Source organism: Erpetoichthys calabaricus, chromosome 1, assembly GCF_900747795.2.
Source record: "Erpetoichthys calabaricus chromosome 1, fErpCal1.3, whole genome shotgun sequence".
In the NCBI taxonomy this organism is placed as follows: Eukaryota; Metazoa; Chordata; class Cladistia; order Polypteriformes; family Polypteridae; genus Erpetoichthys; species Erpetoichthys calabaricus.
Genome location: NC_041394.2, coordinates 276588415 through 276609112, shown reverse-complemented (window position 1 = coordinate 276609112; position 20698 = coordinate 276588415). Strand labels below are relative to the sequence as shown.

General features: G+C 33.1%; 1 protein-coding gene across 13 annotated transcripts in view; it reads right to left on the bottom strand.

Moving 5' to 3' along the window:
* Window positions 1-341: 341 nt before the first annotated feature.
* shank3a (SH3 and multiple ankyrin repeat domains 3a) overlaps window positions 342-20698 on the bottom strand; it is a 1882192-nt gene continuing 1861835 nt past the window's right edge. For 8 of the 13 annotated variants that reach the window (XM_051931504.1, XM_051931521.1, XM_051931515.1 and 5 more), the window contains one exon: window positions 342-8820. In XM_051931504.1, the coding sequence (XP_051787464.1) occupies window positions 8259-8820 (562 nt within the window). In that variant the 3' untranslated portion in view covers window positions 342-8258. Of the gene's footprint in view, window positions 8821-14934; window positions 14970-20698 lie in introns of those variants that run through there. The other 5 variants (XM_051931540.1, XM_051931533.1, XM_051931529.1 and 2 more) reach the window with 5 other exon arrangements.

Genomic DNA, 20698 nt, shown 5'->3' with positions numbered 1-20698 from the left:
ATGGAGACAAGATGACGACTTTGCATGGTGGATGCTTTTCTTTCTAGGAATTTGATAGGATAAGCTTTTAAACAAAGCAGTATAACAACCTGCATATCTTGAAAAATCAGTAAGTGACCGAGAATGCATAGCCATCAATACGTTGTGACTGCGACTTTATTAACAGCTTTCGGATGGCTTCATGTTTTTTGTCACTTACAACATGAAAATTTCAGCAAGAACCTGCAGGTCAAGATGTCTCGAAAGGGTAGCACCTCTTGAAATTCAGAAACAATATTAGGGTATAAGCGTAATTGCTAAACACACATTGACAAAAGTTAAGAAATAAAAGACTCGATTGATAAAGTTTACTTATAAATTTATTACATAATATAACAAACATAGATCTCTGTGGTGTAAGTATCACAACAACAAGGTTAGAGGGTTTCCCTTACACCCCAAATTTATGTTATTTCTTTTGAAATAATATTTCTTACAAAAAAGTGTGAAGTATATTTTATTAAAAAGAGAAGCATTTGGGTGTGTGTTTCACTGTGCCCATTATGCAGAACTCTTCAAGTTTTGAACAGATGAAACTAAATACTGTCAAAAAATTGGTAACATTTTGTATCTAAGTAACTTTTGCCTCAACTGAGATCTTAGTTAAAAATGGTGGCAACTAACATTATTATTCATTCATGTGCATTAAGTATATGGTTTATAAAATACTTGAGAAGTAATTTAGAATATGCACTTGGATTTTTAATTTTTTTCAAGGATTAAAAATCTCCATTGAGAAAAGCAAATACCTGAAAAGGTGTCTTACATGGAAACTTCCACATTAGTAACCACAGTAAAGTAGTATTTGGGTAGCTTTGAAATAAACTAAAAGCAAACAAACGCTTGACTCAAACAGAAGGAAAATATTAAATATGACCAAAAAAAAAAACATATTTTTTTTGACCAGAACAATATTTTAACCCCTCAGTTATTTGATTTTCCCGACTACCTTTTGTAGATGTAGTTTTGTTTTTTTTAACTTATTTAACATTCTACACTACCTGAAAAGGTCATTTTCAAGTACTGATCCATAATTTGTAATGCATTGTTTAAAACATTGTTAAAATGTAAAAAATAATTTAAAGTGGATAAAAAACTGAAAGCATATACCTAATATTGGACAAAAGCATTGAAGTATTTTTCCAGCATTGTATATTTTTGTTTAAAACAATCTTTCTAGCTACAGGATGTGCCAAAATAGATGTACCACCATTTCAGCATATATTTCTGATGACACACTGTATGGTGTAGTGGAAATTGAATACAAAATGATATCCAAAATCAGAATCGTAACCACAGGACTATCCCTGTCCAGTGAACAAGGACGGAAAGGAAACTGGGGGTCATCTGAACAGTTGTGCAAGTTCAAAATGTGTCACAGTCCATTGCTTCAATACGCACCTGATAAACATCTGTTCACAGACCTGTAAAATGTCATTCTTTAATGTCCAGAAATGTGAACATCTTTTTGGGACACCCTGCTTGCATATATGAGTGGATATTATGCATCAGTATATTCATATATTATCAAACCCACTTTATCAAGATCTATATAATAACCAGTCCTGTGCAGGGCACCAGCTCATACAGTTTTATTCTATTTAGGAAAATCTGGTGGTTCATATTGATGGTCAACATTGTTGCCTTAGGCATCCACTTTCCAGGGCCTGAATGCTCTCCAGTTGTCTGAGTGGCATTTCCTTTTATATCCTCAAAGAAGTGCTCATTACACTAACTGGCACTCCCAAAGTGGCCCTCTAAGTGGGTCCTAAGCAGGACCTGCGCCATGTTCAGTGCTGCTGCCTGCAAGGAGAGGCTTTGGCCCTGCATGCCACTTTAATTTGGATTAAGTGGATTTGAGAATGTGATGTTTAATAAAGTACACCGCAGTAATGCACCTCTGTCTTTGAGTGTGAGCGTGTGTTCATTCGTATGCATTACCAAGCTGTTTCAAAGAAGAATTTATAAGCTACTGTAAATTCTGAAATCAACAGCAAGTGGTTACTTCAAACAGCTGTTGTTGCAAATGAAGCTATCTTCAAGTGTTGTTGAAGCACTAGGCTACACATATCATGTTTAATTTGGTGAGCATTCAAACAAATTTATATCACACATCCAATTCAAAGCATGTCAGCGTCACTTGGCTAGGAACTATATGTGAAAATAGCTGGTAAACTGGAAGTAAACAGTTCAATAATAGTTCAAGAAACAATAATTTAGGTTAAGCAATAAGAAATATTGTATGCTTTCAGCAATGCCAAATGACTGGAAAAAAACCCAACACAATAAATAAGAGGTATTAGTGATAAAGCTAAAAAAAAAAATCAAGAGCACTGAACAATGCCAATGTAAATCTGCAAAACTCAAGATGCCCAGGGGTACAGCAGAGGGTGGTAGCATATCAAAAAAGAAAGTCATATGGAAAAGCCACGTACAAACATTTTTTGGAAAAAAATCTACAATTTAGGAGTTTGCAGCAGAACTGATAATGAACTCTGGCCCTCCACCTTTACTTATTCACAGAGTTTACTTGGTACTTTGTAAACTGAGAGTACTTTAAGAATACATATTGTATCAACATCAGGTTTATTTAAAAAATGGGGCTCATTTCACTTTAGAATGGCTTTCTTTTTTTTCCATAAAAGAAAATATAAAAACACATAATATAGCTAAAATGCTGATTGTGTCTCTAGGAAATTTATTTAAGAAACATACAGAAAGCTTTTTAATGTTTGTGGCTGCAGGAAGTTTTTAAAAATGAATTTAAAATGAATTATTTCCATGACTGCTTAACAAAGTGACTAGTATAAACCATTATTCACAAAAGTATCTGCTTACCATAGAAATCTCTTTCAAATGCCTTATAAAAAGAAGTAGATGTTGTGTTTGAATGGACGCTCTTCTTTTTGACTTATCCAAAAATACACAATTTTACCAGCAAATCTAGCGTAACGTAAAGTCTTTGTTATTTGATACTATCCCGTGCAACACAGAAAAGGGCCGAGTCACGTCCACTTCACCAAGATGCCATGTCTGTTCCAACAAGGACCATCTGCAAGTATTATTTCTATGCATTCAAAAGTTTACAACAATTAATGTTTGTACACCCCTTAAGCAACATCTAATACACTCAGCGTGCGTCTGGTGTCAGACGACATGTTTTTCTCTGGTAATCAAGTATTTTGTTTGTTTGTTGTTGTTGTTTTTTTTTCTTTTTAAATGAGTTGCCTTAACTTAGCGTTGTAGTTAGAAAGCCTACACACCAAGACTGTTCAGCATTTGTTCATATCTCTAATTTACTTGTTGGCTTTTTATAATAATTTACTTGTGCATTTAGGCGTGACAAGAGATTTGTATACACTGCTCACTTCCTTTGTTAAAACCCAACACAATTTCAGCAAATAAGTCCATAAGATGAGGTAATGTTTCTCATTACTGGCATTTGTTAAAATTTTGCATACTTTTTTTGCCCTTACAGGCGTGCAAGTCATACATTTAGAATCAGATTTACTCGAGCTGTACCCTTAAGAGTCTTTCATTTACCACTTTCTCTCTAAGAAATAAATATTTATGCAAAATGAAATAGTTGTTAAATAATATTGAAATGCAAGTTGATTTACTATTTATAAATACCTAGGTGAAACGTCGGTGGCTTTAATGTTTTTATTTAAAAAGATCATTAGATTTTAAATTCATATATGCGTTAGCATTACTAATATCCGCACAGTAAAGCAATTAAACTGTAATGCCACTCCTAGCACAGTAAACTCCAACTCATGTTATCATAGTTCCTCAGCAAATGTGACACTGGTTACCAAAGAACTTGCATCTTTGAGTGCTTGTTTATTGTAGAAAAACAAACAGTCCTTGGATCTTAAAAATGATTTTGACAGCTTAGAATGAAGATCCAAATAAGGAAATCGCTGGATTGCACAGTTGTGTCCCTAATTTGTGCATCAGTGTATAAAGAAATCTGAACCTGTAGATGTTTCTGGCTGCCCTTTCAGTAACATTTTCAGCTTGAGTTGGGACCAAGAAATCACAGATGAAAGAGACCTATAACTATACATTTGAACTGCAATTGTGAAGTTATAAATACGTATAGGAAATGGCATCCAATAAAGAAAAATGTCAGTTACTTAGTAACCTGCTATTTTATTCAGTAAAATAAAACTTACTCACAAATCAAAATAAAAGGGCTTAAATTGTCTCATAAACCTTAGTAATGTTGACACATTTCTCCTACCTTTATTTATTCAGTCACTTCATTACTGATGTTTGCGTCAGGCAAACCTGATCTTAAGATGCCATGGTAGATCTTTGGAAGTAAGTGCATGAAGCAGACAGATCATTCACTAGAGCAAGTAGCCTACTTTAGTATGACTGCTGTCAATTTAAAACCTAAACAGACAAGACAAAAATGTCATCATAAAACCCACTGCCTTGGCATTACATCAGATTTGAGGGTTATAAGGCAAAGTGACTTTCTGTTGTCTTCCGAGAAATGAAAAAACATTAGCTGTCAGGATGCAGTTCTTACACTTTAACTATCCAAAAGGTCAGCCAGCAAGAATGGCAACATTAAATATGACTGGTAGATTTAAAAAAGAAAAAACAAACAAAAAAAACCTGAACTTTAAGTGCAAGATCAATTTAGCCTTTATAACACTGAAGTACAAGAGCAGCGGAGGAAAGATGTACCTAACCTTGGCAGAGGCTCACTTGACATAGCACTTGTGTAAAGTGTGATCCAGACAGAAGCGTTTGAGTTTACAAGTTCCTCCTCATGAAGATTTGCTTTCACGTTTGCACCAAATTGGTTAAATGTGTCCTTTTTCATTGAAGTTGGGATTCAAATCTAATTCACCTGAACAGAAAGATTCACATTACATTTGTGAGCTGTAAAATTCTGAAGTGTCAATTTACTGTATCATAAGAGAAGACACAACCAAGAAACACAAGCTGAAGCAGTGTTAATCAATACTTAGTTTACTTGTAAAAAGTAATAGTAAGAATATATTATATGTCTGCACTCTCAAGATTTTCAGGAGATGGCACCATAGCGCTGGGTCAAACAGCCAACAATAAACAGTTTAAAATAGGTTAAAAAGACTAACAGCTAAAATTCTATTTTTTTTTTGGCACTAAAATATTTTTTTTTTTCACTTATTTTTCTCACTCTTTAAACATGACATCACCTCACAAAATCAGTTTACTAATTAAAAAATAAAAAAGGTTAAATGAAAATGGGAGATCAAAAACTCCACTCAATTATCAAATAATTGTCTTTGTCACAAGTATAATCATGAAAAAATTCTGTTCAATTAAATATGATTAAAGACTTTCTTTTAATGCAGAGCCCCGGTTAAGTTTCCCAGGATGTCAAAATACCAAACTATTTAGGCTCCTATGGCAACTTATTCGATTATTTGTTTATTTATTTATTGCCGTAGGTGAACAGAAATTCTACAGAGTTTCTCCAAGTGCTTTCATACATTATTCAACTAATACTTTTCAGTTGTTATACTTATTCTGCAGCAAAATAAAAAGTTCCACTCTTTTATGTAAATAAAGGAAAATCAGCATGAAGCGGTGGAATTTTATTTCTGGGCTGATTTCAGGAGTGTCTGTGTTGGCTGGTCTTGGGTTAGCACCTTTATTTTGTGCAGGTTTGTTATACCTCAACAAAACCAAACGTTGTACTAGTGAATGGGAAATAAACACCTGCAAGTATACTATTTTAAAAATCAACTGTATATTTAAAACTGAAGTAATGGAGGTTGGTGTGGACAAAATTACAAAAAAAAAGTTTCTGAATATTTACATATTTCTAGGCGCTTTATAGGTCCTAAATAAAAAAACAAAATCATATCCAATACATTTGTAACCCATTTGTTCAAACACTAGTAAAACAATATTGATAAAAATAAAAATCATAATCTTTTAATGTATAACCTTACCACTAAATGAGCTCACTTAATTCAAATACAAATCTAAAACCTTTAGCATTAGCATTAGTAGCAGTGCGCATTTGAAATATAAGAATCATTTACCCAGGCACACTTGAGCTAATGTTTTTCTTTCTGAAAATGGTTAATAAAATCTTTGGGAGGTAATTTATTTTATTTAAATAAATATATTTTTTTTCAATGGATTAAAAAATATAATAGAGATTATACATTTATCGCTATGTTTTCATCAAAGATTTACACATTCCCATGTCTTAAATAAATGGTCATCATGATGGTTTTTTTTTTTTTTTTTAATTTATGGATGTTTCGTCTCTGATCAAGACAACACAAAAGGCAAGTAGAACAGCAAAGGCGAACTCAGTTGAACAACAAGATGGCAAGCTGGTTGTCCATTCCAAATTTTGAATGTGCCATTTAGTTGCATTCTGTTGACAACTGAGACAGTCTTATCATCATAGTCACCTAACGTTTGCCACAAAGTTGAGGTTCAAAAGGAAGATGGAAACAGCTATTATTTGCAACTATAAATCAGAAAAAAGTAAAAATAAATATCATGTACTTTTAAAAGTACGACTTGGAGCAGCTGACACAGAGAGCAATACTCAAAAATTTGCTATTGTAGCAAATTCGGCCTTGGTCATGCTGTTGGAACACAAGAAGATTATGAGGGAAAAAAAAAAACACTTTTTATATATCATTATCCCCAGTCCTTTTAATGTCTGATGAAAATATCAAAAATACTGGGTAAGTGAAGGGAAGATCTCTAAAATAATTTTTACTGTTGTTCTTTATACAACAAAATATGGCCTTATTTAAACTGCATGTGCTTTACAAGGGGAAAGGAAAAAAAAAAACACACAGCATTTGTGGACCTTGATGACTCTTTGCTTTCTATCTATAATCTGTACAGAATGAAATAAAATTAAATGACTGGGTAGGGTAGTAAGATTTTTTTCAATGGTGACATTTCTGAGCAATTATGTTAACACATACTTGTCTTTAAAGGGCACTTGGTTGTTATATGTGCTATTCGAAAACTACAGAGAGTGTTACTATTTCAGTTCCAAATAACTAATATGACTTTTTTTGTTCTCAACTTATTTTTGGAATAACCTCACTGTAGATGGAAGACTATGTTGTCTTAAAGTGTTAACATTATTTGTGTAAATATTTTAAAAACCTCCAGCTTATGATGACATAGTGATTAAATTAAAATGTATCTGTCCAAGACAAAAATCCCAAACCAAAATGGTCATCATAATAAGGAAGAATCATTCAGCACTGTTTTTATATAATACCATACAGATCTTTAGTAAAATTATAAGAAAATGATATATATATGTGTGTATGTGTGTGTGTGTATAGATTTTTTTTGCTTTCAAATATATATAAAAACATAAGTATTGATGGAATAAATTTTAACTTTGTTCTATAACCTCAACCTAGAAGTAGACAACAACTTCTGTTTTACATTTTTTTTTCTTTAAGCCGCCATCTACATTTGAATAAAATATCTATCTAATATATATACTGTATATATATATATATATTTTTTTTTTTTTTTTGGAAACAAAAGTTTCCAAAATCAAAATCTTGATTATGAAAAAGCCACTAGTGTCGGTTAACATTCTCCTATTTATAATAGATACCACAGTCAGTAAAAGAATTTAGGAATCACAAACTAGTTTTCACTGCAACTGTACTATTCCCCCCACCCCCACTATAAAGATGTTGCATTTTTTCCAAATATATCAGGCAGCTGTGATTCCCTTATTAAAATGGTCTTTTTGTTGTTGTTGATTAGCTATTATTATTATTATTTGTAAAGGCAACTGAATATTTCTTCCAGAACAAGATTCTTCCACTTTTCTCACACTGGAAAACCTTCAGAGGCCAAAATGTCACAGAAGGTTTAGGTTTTGGAGGATGAAGTAGGAAGGTGGAGGGGTGGGGCAGTGTAGGGTGACTGAGGTTGGCAGCTGTGGACAGGGAACAACACCAAGCATTCACAGACTAGACGTTCTAGTGGCGCTCATGCAACATTCACTTCGCAAGTAGAACATCACTCAAAACGGACGGACGGACGGGTGGGGCTGGCTGGCCAGAAGGGTAGGCAGGGATCATGGTGAATACTTTTCTATCTTCCATTCAGTGCAATGCAGCGAGTATAATATAAATATAATAATTTAATTTTTAAAAAATAATAAAAAAGAAAACAAATCAACAAACTACAAGGACCTGCTGAGGTCAACTCTCTAGTAACTGCTTCAAAGCACGCTCAATGTTCATTCTGTGTCCAACACGGGTAACTCCCAGCTCAGCAAAGTCCTCCTTGGTCAGAGCCGGTAGATGGGAACCCTCAATTTCATTGTCCTGGAACCGCATTCGGTGTTCTCCCAGGTTGATGCTCTCTAGCCAGTCCCCCACATCATATTTGTTCCACATATGAAGGGGTTTCTGCAGAAAGGGCCTAAGGGCATGCAATGGGGAGCCCAAAGTAGGAGAAGGAGAAGGTGATGGTGAACGACTTCTTGCGCTGGAACTCCGCACCACAAAGCGGACCTCCTTTGGCTCATGTGGGATGGTTAGGCTGGATGACTTGAGGATGGTAGGTGGGGTGCTGGGTGAGGCCACCATGGAGTATTGTCGTGGAGAGCCCAGTGGCTCTGTCCTCTCAGTTGTAGCAGATACTTTGCCTGGGCTTGGGGTCCGGCGTGTCACAGGATAGCGACTACCTGGTCTAATGGTATATGTCGTTCCATAGCTTCTCTGGGAGATGGTGTGCAGCTCTCCTAAACTACTGAAAAGTCTGCAGAGACAGGGAGAGAGGGAGAAGGACATGACTTTTTTGAATGTTACGATTCTGTATTATTCTATTGCAAAGTGCCTTTAAAGTGTACTTCAGCACTGAACATCTCAATGGAAAAACCTAACACTTCTTGAAAATTCCTTTCTATTATTATTTTATCTAAATGGCAAACATGATATATTTTAATAACTGATCATATAGTTTTTGATTTTACAAATTACAGTTAATGAATGAAATAATTCCATTTTTGACATTCTGCTTCTTTTGTATTGCAACAGATTTACTACTGTAACATACAATCCTAAAAATATTTTTTTTTCTTCAGCAGACCTGAAGCCTAGAAGCACTTTCCAATAGAACTGAGAAATACTAAACTGAAAAGCATTAATATGGGGATTATTAATAGTTTAAAAATTAGCAGAATATTCTATACTGTAAAGGCATTCTTCTATTATTAACCTTTTGTTAGTAAGGCAAAACAATTACTAATATATTAAAAGAAAGACAAAGAATGCTATTAGGCAGAATAATTTGCAATGGAATACTACTAAAGAAAAATGTACTGCAAAAAATGGCACACATTAAAAAATAATTGTGTATTAAAATTGGTATCTTTTAGATTCAAATAATACAATCAATAATAGTCATGCATTCAGTTGGTCTAGAGCATTACAAATATAATTTCACAGGATGCATAGGATACTGCAATAAAGTAGGACAAACATGAGAGAATACGTTTATAACAAAAGACCCTGCCTTGGCTTGAAATACACACTGCAACACTTACTTATTCTTTTGCAAAAATATTGGCTTTGACTATAACCTTGCTTGTCTTGCTGTGTGTTTAGGCTTTCAAAGACCTTGACTTATCTTCTGGTTGATAGTGTTTTTGTTCACATTTTGAAATACACTGGTGTTTTAAATGTATTACTAAATTGTATGCTAGAGACATAGAAAGGTGATGCTACCGAGAGTTATAGATAGGATAATAAAGTACAGTACACTGTACTTTGAATATGAGGAGTAAGAATGTAGTTTGTTTAGAACAATATTGAATTTCCACCATTTATGACTTGGGTTTCATCCTTCATGCTATTGATATCTAACTACCCCCTCTTCATAAATCTTAGCCCCATATCAAGATGGCATCACATCTCCGATTAGACTCGCGTGGTATTAGAACTGATCTTTGTGTACTGTGGTGTATGAAAGGCTACTTAATAAAGGAATGTCCTTGTGACTAAGATGACAACCTGAATGAGCACAAAAGTATAATCCAACTATATAGTACATACTCAGTAGCAGTTACAACTGTTATTTATTTAACAATTTGCTAAGTATCCATAAATATCACAGATAATAGACAAAAGCTTAATGTGCATTGTTGTTACAAGGTAAGATGTGGTATGTCCTGAAAGTCAAAATGAATCACACAAAAGGCAGTAACCTGGAAGAAACCTCCAAAAACGGTAAAAATGTTTAAGTGATATTACTGAGGATGGGGAGCAGTTTGATTTCAGTTGAAGCATCATAATACACAAGAGATGCCAACACAATGTTTTTAACAAAACCCACCAACATGTTTGGTTAGGGTGCAAGAGGTATGCTGAGTGCTAAGCAAAAGAAAACAACAGATGAAAACTTTTTTATGAGAATTGTTATGAGAATTTAAGAATAATTTCAAACTAAGCATTATTTTATCAAGAGCAGAACAATTACTTTAAGATATATCCAGATAAGAAATGCAGCAATCAAGAGAAAATGCATGTGATATTAATAACAATTAATATTGTACTTGGGGTGTATCAGCCCAAGGAGAGGAGGTGCCTTATGTAATTCAGTACCTTGTAGTTGCTTACTTAAAAAATATTAGTTTTAATCATCAACAGTGTACGCAGCAGCACTTAAAAACTAGCAACAAAAGCAAGTGGGTTGATATAAACTTTGGTCTAATGCTTCAGTGAAGTATTTACTTGTTTATAATTGCTTATTTAAAAGATGCTATACGTTTTAATCTGAAATACTGTAATTAGCAGTACTTGAAAACTATGGACGAAAGCAAATGTGCTGAAAAAGGTTTGGTGTAATACTTCAGTCAAGTATGACAAGTGTCCTGAGCATAAAAAAAGCACTCCATAGGAACTAGGCAGAAAATAATAAAATTAAAAAAAAGCATATTTGTTTTTAGATATTCACAAGGTCACAATGCTTTACTGTTAAAACTCTTTCATTTTATATTTCCATTTCACAATGTAAAAAGTGAGATTTTTTCTTCTTCTCTTAATCATGTGTTTCTGAAGGTTGGTCTTTTACAGTATATGTAAATCTGCTTTTATTCTGCTTTTCTTTTTAAGAAAAAACTGTCAGCAGACATCGAGGCGTTGCATATACTCTTGAATTCCTACACTCATCAAGATGCAGTCAACACTAATGACAAAAGGATTGGAATGAGCTCTGATAAAATGTTGCACTATCACCTCTTGCATTTCCAAAGGGTTTTTACCATTAAAAGAGAAACCTGCCACTGTCAAAAAGCAAATACTGTAAGCTAAAACTACAAAACAAACTATAGGAAAGGCTTTATTATACTAAATTTACAAATTACTGTACATTCTTCTGATTTATAAATGAAATGTAGAAAAACTCATCTTTAAAAAAATAGCCTACAATGACTATTTAAAGTCAGCCTCTTACACACACACACACACGCACACACAATCACACAAACAAAAAAAGCTTTCTTAATTATAACCTGCTGAAGAATCAGACTAGTCGGCACAGCATCTATAGTTATTTACTGAAGAACACCTCTTTTTTACAGAAGGAGTCTTGGTCTCTGTAGCTTATCTAGAAACTAACACTCTAAATAAAATACAGTAAAATCTCTAGCAAATCACACAAAAATCTATTAAAAATTATGATTATTACTGTTAATCACTGACCAGAACTAAGAATTATTTGGTGCAGACGACCATGTAATTTACTACTGATACTTGTGATAGAAAGTCATGCAATATTCTTACGGGATTTACATATTTATCATCTGCCTAGCTGCCAAGCCTTGAACATAAGCTGTACTTTTAATTTTCTAATTTTAGGTATTTATCTCTTAAGGCAAAGGTTGGTGGTTTAACATTTGATATTCTGTTTAGTGACTTAGGTCATGTTTTAATAAAACAGTTCTAAATAAAAATATGTATGCTGAAAAAGGCATAAACTACCACTAAAATGCCAGTTAAGGCATACTATATACTGTACTAACATTAATTAAGGATAATAAATATGGCTCAGTGATTAAAATATTTATCAGGACAATCCACAACTACTTTGTACGAAACCATTAAGATTACCACAGACATTTCACAGAAGCTACCACAGGTTAACAATAATTTGGAAATACCTGCAGCCTACAGACCAGAAGACAAAATATTGTATTACCCATTAGTTTCATTACTCTTATCAAAGAGCTAGAACATGGCGCTGTTAACGGCTTCCACATTATCTAATGTGATATCTGACTGGTTCTAGCCAAATGCCTATTTTAAAACTTATTTTATGTATCCTTTTAAGACTACGCTTGTCTGTGGTTGAAGCTTTAGCAAATGGCCTAGTTATAGTACTCATTGGGGATGGCAAGTAAATCCTTATGTATGTATTTACATTCATTTATTAGTCAAGCTTTTCATGATTCTGCTTGATAACCAAAAGGACATTGACTTTATATTGAAAAAACAAATTCTGTATGTTAACTAGAAAGTAGATTAATTACTCTAGATAACAATCACATTATACAAGACACCCTACGAGAAAGTAAATATTTTCTGAAGAACTTCTGTCCAACAGTAACAATGGCAGTGTCAATTTCTTAAGTGTATTACTTTTATATCAATTTAAATTTACCTCCCTACTTTAGACACACTAAAGATGCAAGCAAAATCTCAGAACAAGCTTTTCATGCCTTTCTGAATAGCTCCAGTCTATTTGTATTAAGGTACCTCTTTAAGATATTCCTCTTCTCAAAGCACCTAGGAATTGCTTAAGCCTTGTGACCCCAACTCTCTTGCGGATCTATAGCTTATTTTGGTCCTTCAAGGACTCCAGATATTGGGCTATTATTTTACAGATTGTTTATTATCTACTCCCAGGCCTAATATGCTGTGACTTGACTTGTCTCTTGTGCTCAGTCTTAAATTTAATTCTAAATTGGCTCTTACCTTTGTGCTTTATTGCTAAACATTGTATTGTATAGAAATTGATTTAGTAAATTATTTTGGGAAATACATCTGCAAAGTATAATAATACTTTTGTTGTATATTATTATTATAGATTAACTGCCATAATAGGAACAAGGACAGAAACTTAGATTTTAAACGTGAAAGGAATGTGTGCTTATGTTTATAGTATGTCACAAGGTGTACATGTCATCTGCCCATCCTTGCTGAAGTGTGAGTTACTACTCTTGTTTTTGGTGGTAAATAATAAGGTAATAAAATGTGGGTGATTTAATGCTAATAATAATTAAGCGAGTGTCTGCAATTTAGTTCTAAAATAAGGCAGGGCCTAAAATTGAATTGAATCATGATATGCACAATGATTTCTAAATAGATCTACCCCTGAATATTCTGGTGAAAAACATGAGGTGTGACAGAATTTAAAACAGTGGTTGGGACAAAATTACTGTTTCAAAAAATGTCTGTTGTGCCTCAGATGTTAAAAATAAATAAATACATAAAAAGCTGTAAAATTGATTGTCATTGATTAGTCATTCATCCTTTTCAAACCTGCATCTTCCAGTTCTTGCCATGGGCAGCTTTTTCCAGTAGAAATCAGTGAGAACCAATATGCGAACTAAAACACCCCAACACGCATTCTCCCACATTAGGTAAAAATAATATTAATAAATTTTATTTATATAGCGCGAGTCACAATTTGTCTATGAAACATATTAATTTATTTAGAATGTGGAGCCCAGAAGGAAACAAACAAATAACACAGTAGTGGAACACAGATGGACACACATGGTCCCTAGACAGATATTGAATCAGGATTAATGCATGTTAATGTGGCAACATCTAACATTACGCTACCTGATTTAATGTAGATTTCAAATTACATGTATGTTAAATATTTATGGATATGTAATAATCTGACTAAAATTTGTAAAATAATCTTTGTATTTATTAAACTGGGTGAAAACGATCAACAATAAGTGCATACTGTGTTCCTTTCAGGTTGAACTGACAAATAAATGACTGAAAAGGGATCAATGGCCAACAATTCCTTAAGCTTAAATAAAAAAAAATATATAGTTTTTAAAAATTGCTTCATATGTACAAATGTGAGGACATACTTGCAGGCCATAGTTTTCAAATATTACAAAGTAAGGAGCCTTTGCACCTAAAAAGTAACTTTTATAACCTAATTCTGTTAATTGTGTTTCTTTTAAAATTAAATTTTTTTTTAATGTATGCCAGTGAGCCTTTGAGAATTACCAAATCATTTACTAATTGAATAATAACAGGATTTTCACAAGGAAGTGGAATCAGAAGAAATTATCACTTCAAGGAAGTTTATATACTACATTGTAGATCTAATACATATTTAGTATTTCATAACACTTTCTGACTGAACTAGATATATTGAAGTTAGCAAGAACTGTTTGTCCAGAGCAAGTGGGAATGTTAAAACATTTACAGTGGAGAATGTATTCTTTGTGTGCTGTTCATTTCGTCAAAATCAACTCCAAATTATTATTGATTAGTCAGGTGTTTGGATTTTTCAATACATTCGTATGCTAAGTGAGCAGCATCATTACTAAAATTTTAGATATCAAATCAAAATCACTAAATTAACATTGGCAGTATCTAATCAGAAAGCTGTAGTAAATCTGTAAAAAGCTTGCAATTTAACCCTTACGGACTGTTAAAAGTGTTTCATGTGTTCTTTATTTTATATACCTGGCACTGAACACTGTGAATACATTCTCAGCAAAGCTTTAAAGCACATAGCAGCTACAAGACAGGAGTGAGCACCAGAACAGACTATTAATGCAGGGGACAGAGCTCAAGTAACTGAAACAATGAAGACTGAAATGAGATGAACATGCGCACTTACACAGTTTTCCCACCCTCCTGAGGCCAGATTCAGTTCTAGACAGAGCAGCGCAGGCATGCAAAGTGAGCAGAAAAAGAGGCAATGAGAAAGAATGTTAGCATCAGTCCATGAGGTCAAAAATGAGCAGACAATTTTCATTCTAATAAAGTGCTGAAATCACTACATTTGTTCCCAGATTATAGATTTTTTTTTTCCATTAAAATAAAAAAACAATATGCCATGAGCCGGAACATATTTTGTGTGGTAAACTTCTAAAGTCAAATTTCTTGCTTTCATCATCATCATCTTTATTTTATATGATGAAAAGTGATAATAAATTACGAAGAATGTCCTATATCTGCAATTTATTTTAACCTGTGCTATATTACTATTTAAGACAATTCTTTCATTTTTGTCAAAGAAATAATCTACTTTATAATTTTAATGCATGCTTATGGTTAAGTACAACTGAGATGATGGGCAACACAAACCTTCCAAATACTATTCACATTGTCTACAATTTTAAGTTTTATATGTAATTTAAATATACATACTGTATAGGTATTGAATCTGTCATCCACAGGGAGCAAGCTCAAGTGCTGCTCTTATGAATTACAGCACAGTACCCATTACTATTGTTGAAAGAGGCATGTGCAGATTTTAAACAGTGGCTTTAAAAATGAATGAAGAGACTCATTTTTAGGCAGTTCACTGTCTGCTAGATGCTACGTGATTAATACACTGGAACTAAAACCTTTTGCTTTGCTGTATGCCATTTTGATGACCTCATCTGCAAATGACACACATTCTGCCATTAATTAAATTTAATTTCTTCCTACAGACTTAATACTGCATTTTCCCTCATCATCCAAACTACTCTCTGAAGTTAAAACAGCTTTTAAAGATGTGTACCTTCTCACAACACCTTGCGAGTGCTTAAGCATTCTACGCAAGATATTTCACAATATTTTTTTCCAACCCTCAATTTACTTTGTTTTGAATATTACGTTGTTCCTCTGTTACTTCAGTTGTACTGACTACCATTCTGCATTTCTTGTAATCTACTAAATTAATTTTTATGCCAAGCATTCAAATATATTGCAAGTATTTTAAATTTGTAAGTTGCCTAAAGTAAAAGTATGACTTAAAGTAAGAAAACACTTAGGCTAGTTAAAAGAATATAAAAAGTACTGAGCCTTAAGTAGTAAGTATGTCACTTTTTGCCACTGTAAGGTGTTGTTCTGATCTATTTAGTATTAATTAACTAAATTATTTTTGTGTTACTAAATGTAGAGAAAAGCCAAGCAAAATGACACCTTTTATTGGCTAACTAAAAAGATTACAATATGCAAGCTTTCGAGGCAACTCAGGCCCCTTCTTCAGGCAAGATGTTACTAAATGCAACTTTAACAGGTGACACATTACTGTGGTATGTAAAGTTATAGTGACTTCAGGTTACCGAAGTTAAGCACATAAGAATTCTGAAATAACTGTCAATTAATTAAAATATTGTACATTGAACTTCTTGGCATACCGGTTGTAAAAGTGAACTCTGGGAACAAGAGTAGATCTTACCACAACAATTATTTTTCAAAAATAAAACAGAACACTAAACAAACACAGAAACAAACAAACAGAAAAAGCATATATGAATTACAGATTTAAACAGCCAAAGCTATGAAACAGTCCTGTTAAACAAAACAAGTCAAATGGTGAGGCAAACCCGCATGTGACAGGTCAGACTGGTGGTAATTGTGCATGGAAAAAACAGAACTTTTGATTGCATGGAGGCCCACTTTTCATCAGATCTTCTTTATTTGCTTGAAATTAAAAGAATGAATGAAAACAATGATATTATTTTTAATGTGCTATGGTAACAAATGTCAGAATAGATTGTAATGGTGTGCAGTTTGAAATAATTTTACATTTTTAAAGCATTTAGGCTTCTCTACATAAAAGCTTAAAATCTATGAGAGTTTATTATCTGCAATCTGTTTCATGATATTATAAACAATTTTTATTTTTATTGATATCTCAGGGAAATATAAAAAACACATATGCTTACCAACAGTGAATTTTGGAAAAAAATTCTGTGCATAGTGTGTGCTCCTTTGTTCTCTGTTTGTAATAAACTGCCTTGGGTTGCTGCAAATTATACCAAATAGTCTACCATACATTTTAATCAGTGGCTTTGCTTTATATTCAGCTACTTAGTTAAGAGTTCATCCAAAAGTACAGAAGAACAATGCATAAAAATTACAAATATACCAATAGATTCAAAAGAAGAAAGGTGACAAAATAATTTATTCAATATACATTTTAAATTGTACTTTGTTTATAAATCTCATTGAGCTGTTTATATTGTTTGGTGATTTGAGCTACGCAATCTGTGAAGAGCACCTCAGGGCTTTGGACACAATGGGCACTGGCCAGGGGCCCACAATGTTGCTGATGTCTATGTATGTTTCGGTTTTGCTACCAAAACAGGAGTCCCAGCATATTACTTTGCCCAGGGGGCCTACAATGCATTTCCAAGCAAAAAAACAAAACCCCAAGAATATTAACATTATAAATCAATCAAGTAAAGTCAAGTTTCCAGTAAGTTCAGTGACTTACTCAGACCTGCATATGAACAATATGAACCAATATCTATTATTATGTTCAGCTTTGTACTCACTGGATGATATTGTCTTTATACAGTATATACAATCATGGAGCTGCTTCATCCAACTAATAATCACTGACTTTGCCTTCATGTTCACCTTCATTCACTGTTGTAAAGTTGTTATAGCACTGTTAACTGAATAATGCAAATTATATATCTTAATTTTATCAACCGTAAAATAAGATTCAGTTGTACATGACTAGGGATAGAATTTTCCAAAATTATTTTTTAATTAATTTAAGCCAGATTTACCACAAAGCAAAATATACAAGATATGGCTGTCTGCTTAGAATTGGAAACATATTTAGCTAAACAAAGGAGAACAGAAAATTCCCTACAGTTGTCGAGATTAAATTGGTAAGAAGGTTATGTCATAGGCCAGATACACCAAATAGAATAAACACAACTGTTTTTTGAGTTAACATTTGTGCTAAATGATCATTTACTTTTGTAGCATCTTTGTTGTAAGAAATGCCTACCCCTTCTGATGTGGATGTGACATCTGAGGAAAGCAGGGGCTTTTCATGTGGATTCTTACCTTGTGCACAATGTTTTCTCTGTTTTAGAATTCACAGTAGTTGAATAGGTGAGAAAGGAACAGTTTTATCTACAAACACCCATCTATAGTTACACTGACAAGGTGGTGCAAATACATGCTACACAACTACCACAATGTTGTACTGGGATGGCAGGAGATAAACCAGTGAACTTTGATAAAAACCTAGTTTTTAAAAACCATCAGTTTATGTAGAAGTACAATGCATGGTGTAGGGGACACTGTCTTGCATTTTTTTTTATTTTAAACTAACCAATTTCATAGTTGATGACTATGGTCTAAAACAATTTAACCATGCCAGTTATAAACAGAATTTGCTTTTGGTCTGTTGCTGTTTGCTGTATGGGAGTGTCACATATATATTGTGCCATAAAAAATTTCAATCCAAATGTTATGGAAATATTTAAATTATGTTAAATAATGTATTTTCCTCCTTTGCTCTGTCTCTCTAGCTTGCTTGTCTTACTTGTTATTAAATACGCACAAGCACACCGAGATGGCAATATTTGGAAGAGCATTCCACTTCTGGTGTAAGAATCTTTTCGTAAATTAGTGAGTACAAATTGCTCTGTCATTGAAATGAATGGCATGTTTCTAGTGTAATGTTAAGTGAGGGCAAAACGAGGCTAAATGGGTCTTGTGAAGTGACATGCATAGCTGGTTTCACTGGAAAAGCCGGTTATATTCTACTCAGAAAATCTGTAAAACAAAATATGTTCGTCACCTGCTTAAATATTCATGAAGTAAAGTAAGATAAAAGTTGTAAATGTTGTCTAAAAACTGTCATTACCATTTAACATTAATGATACTTGTTAGCAAATGTTTTATGTTAAATTTTACACTAAAGGAAATAACCTGCTATCAGGTTAACCATATACTGTATTTTCATGACTAAACTATTGTTGTCATCAAATTAAATGTTCAAAGCTATACTGCACATGTGTTTGAGTTAAACTTTTGATGCTTATAAATAGAATGTGAATTGAATCCAATTTTTTTCAGGTTTAAAAAAAGTCAATCTAACATAAATGTATTACATATTCCACTTGCTGGTCTGATATTTGCCATCATGTTGGAACCATGTTGTGTTTAGAGCCATTCTTGAAAGGTTTTGTTTAAAGAGCACCATATTACAATATGATCAACCTTCTTCATCACAATAATCATAACACCACAGCATCCAAATCTGGAGGTATGATAGTATGTTTTGAATGGAGCCGTTCTGCAAAGCCACAACTCTGCAATATCATAACTAACTTTTCCCAAGTGTCCAGATTTCTTAATTTGCAACTTTAGTATACTGCCCTATTATGGATTCACACAGCAATTATTTTATTACCAAAAAGCAATAGAAACTAATGAGTAATGATGTCAGTAGGTTCCCAAATGCAAATCTCCTGCATGACTTTATAACACTTAACTGCATTACTTCACTGAGCTAAAGAGATAGTCCCTTATCTTGGGAGACATGTAATAATAAATTCTGTGAAAAACTGTACTGCTTCAATAAGTTATATACCTAATCATTGATTATTTGCTGTTCATTTTAAACCACACAATGAATACATTAAATTTTAATTTAATTTTTGATCAAGACAAGAGTCACATCTATCTGTGAAAATCAGAGGATGTAGTACTAATTACAGTAATACATTTGCCCACTAAGCAAAAATAATGTTCAAACACAAAAAATACGGTTTATTAGGTACCATAGTAAAATATCTTAGTAGATATTTGCTGGAATACAATATGCTATTAAATGTGTGTCCAAAGGTGAATTTCACTCCTGCAACAAATCAAATGTATTCATGGTTATTATTGTAGTGTCTACATTTTGAGCAGCCAATTTCAGCTGCTCTGAGTGAAATTATAAGTAGTTGTGCACAATGTGGTTTAATAATTTTAAAGACCTCTCACGATTTGATTAACTGCATGCAATTTGTAACAAAAGCAGTAAGTATATTAAAAAGTAGCAGACACCCATCCTTTCAAAACCTTTTTCAAGATGCAATTTACAGACAATCCTAGAAACACAACAACAAAAATGTCTAAAAATCAGATACTGAGAAGTCTCTTATGATGACAGAGGCCATTAAAAATTTTACAGTATATAGTCTTTTGTCACATTAACTTTTATATTGCATAAACTATAGTGAGTGAATGTTACAATTTTGTGATTTCTTCATAGAAAAATGGGTTTAGGTGAATATTATGTTTGCGTTATCAGAATATTATAATAAGGTATTTTTATTTTGTATTCATGAGTACACAAGCATCTGTTTTCTTTTGAATGACTAAGTTCGGGAATGCTGTTGTAGAGGCATAGATCAACTAAATATAGGCATAGATCAAATAAATAAAGACTCATTAGCATTTTCTTTTGAAAATTATACAGTTATATAAAATGACAAAATGTAAATCCATTCATGCCTGGGCGTAATGTAATCTGGTGTCCACAAGAGGGTTGCAATGTCTGGTGAACAAAGGCAACAAGACGCACAAAGAAAGATGAACATAACGGCTGGCACAAATAGGGTGCTGCCTTATTGAAGAGGCTAAAGGTT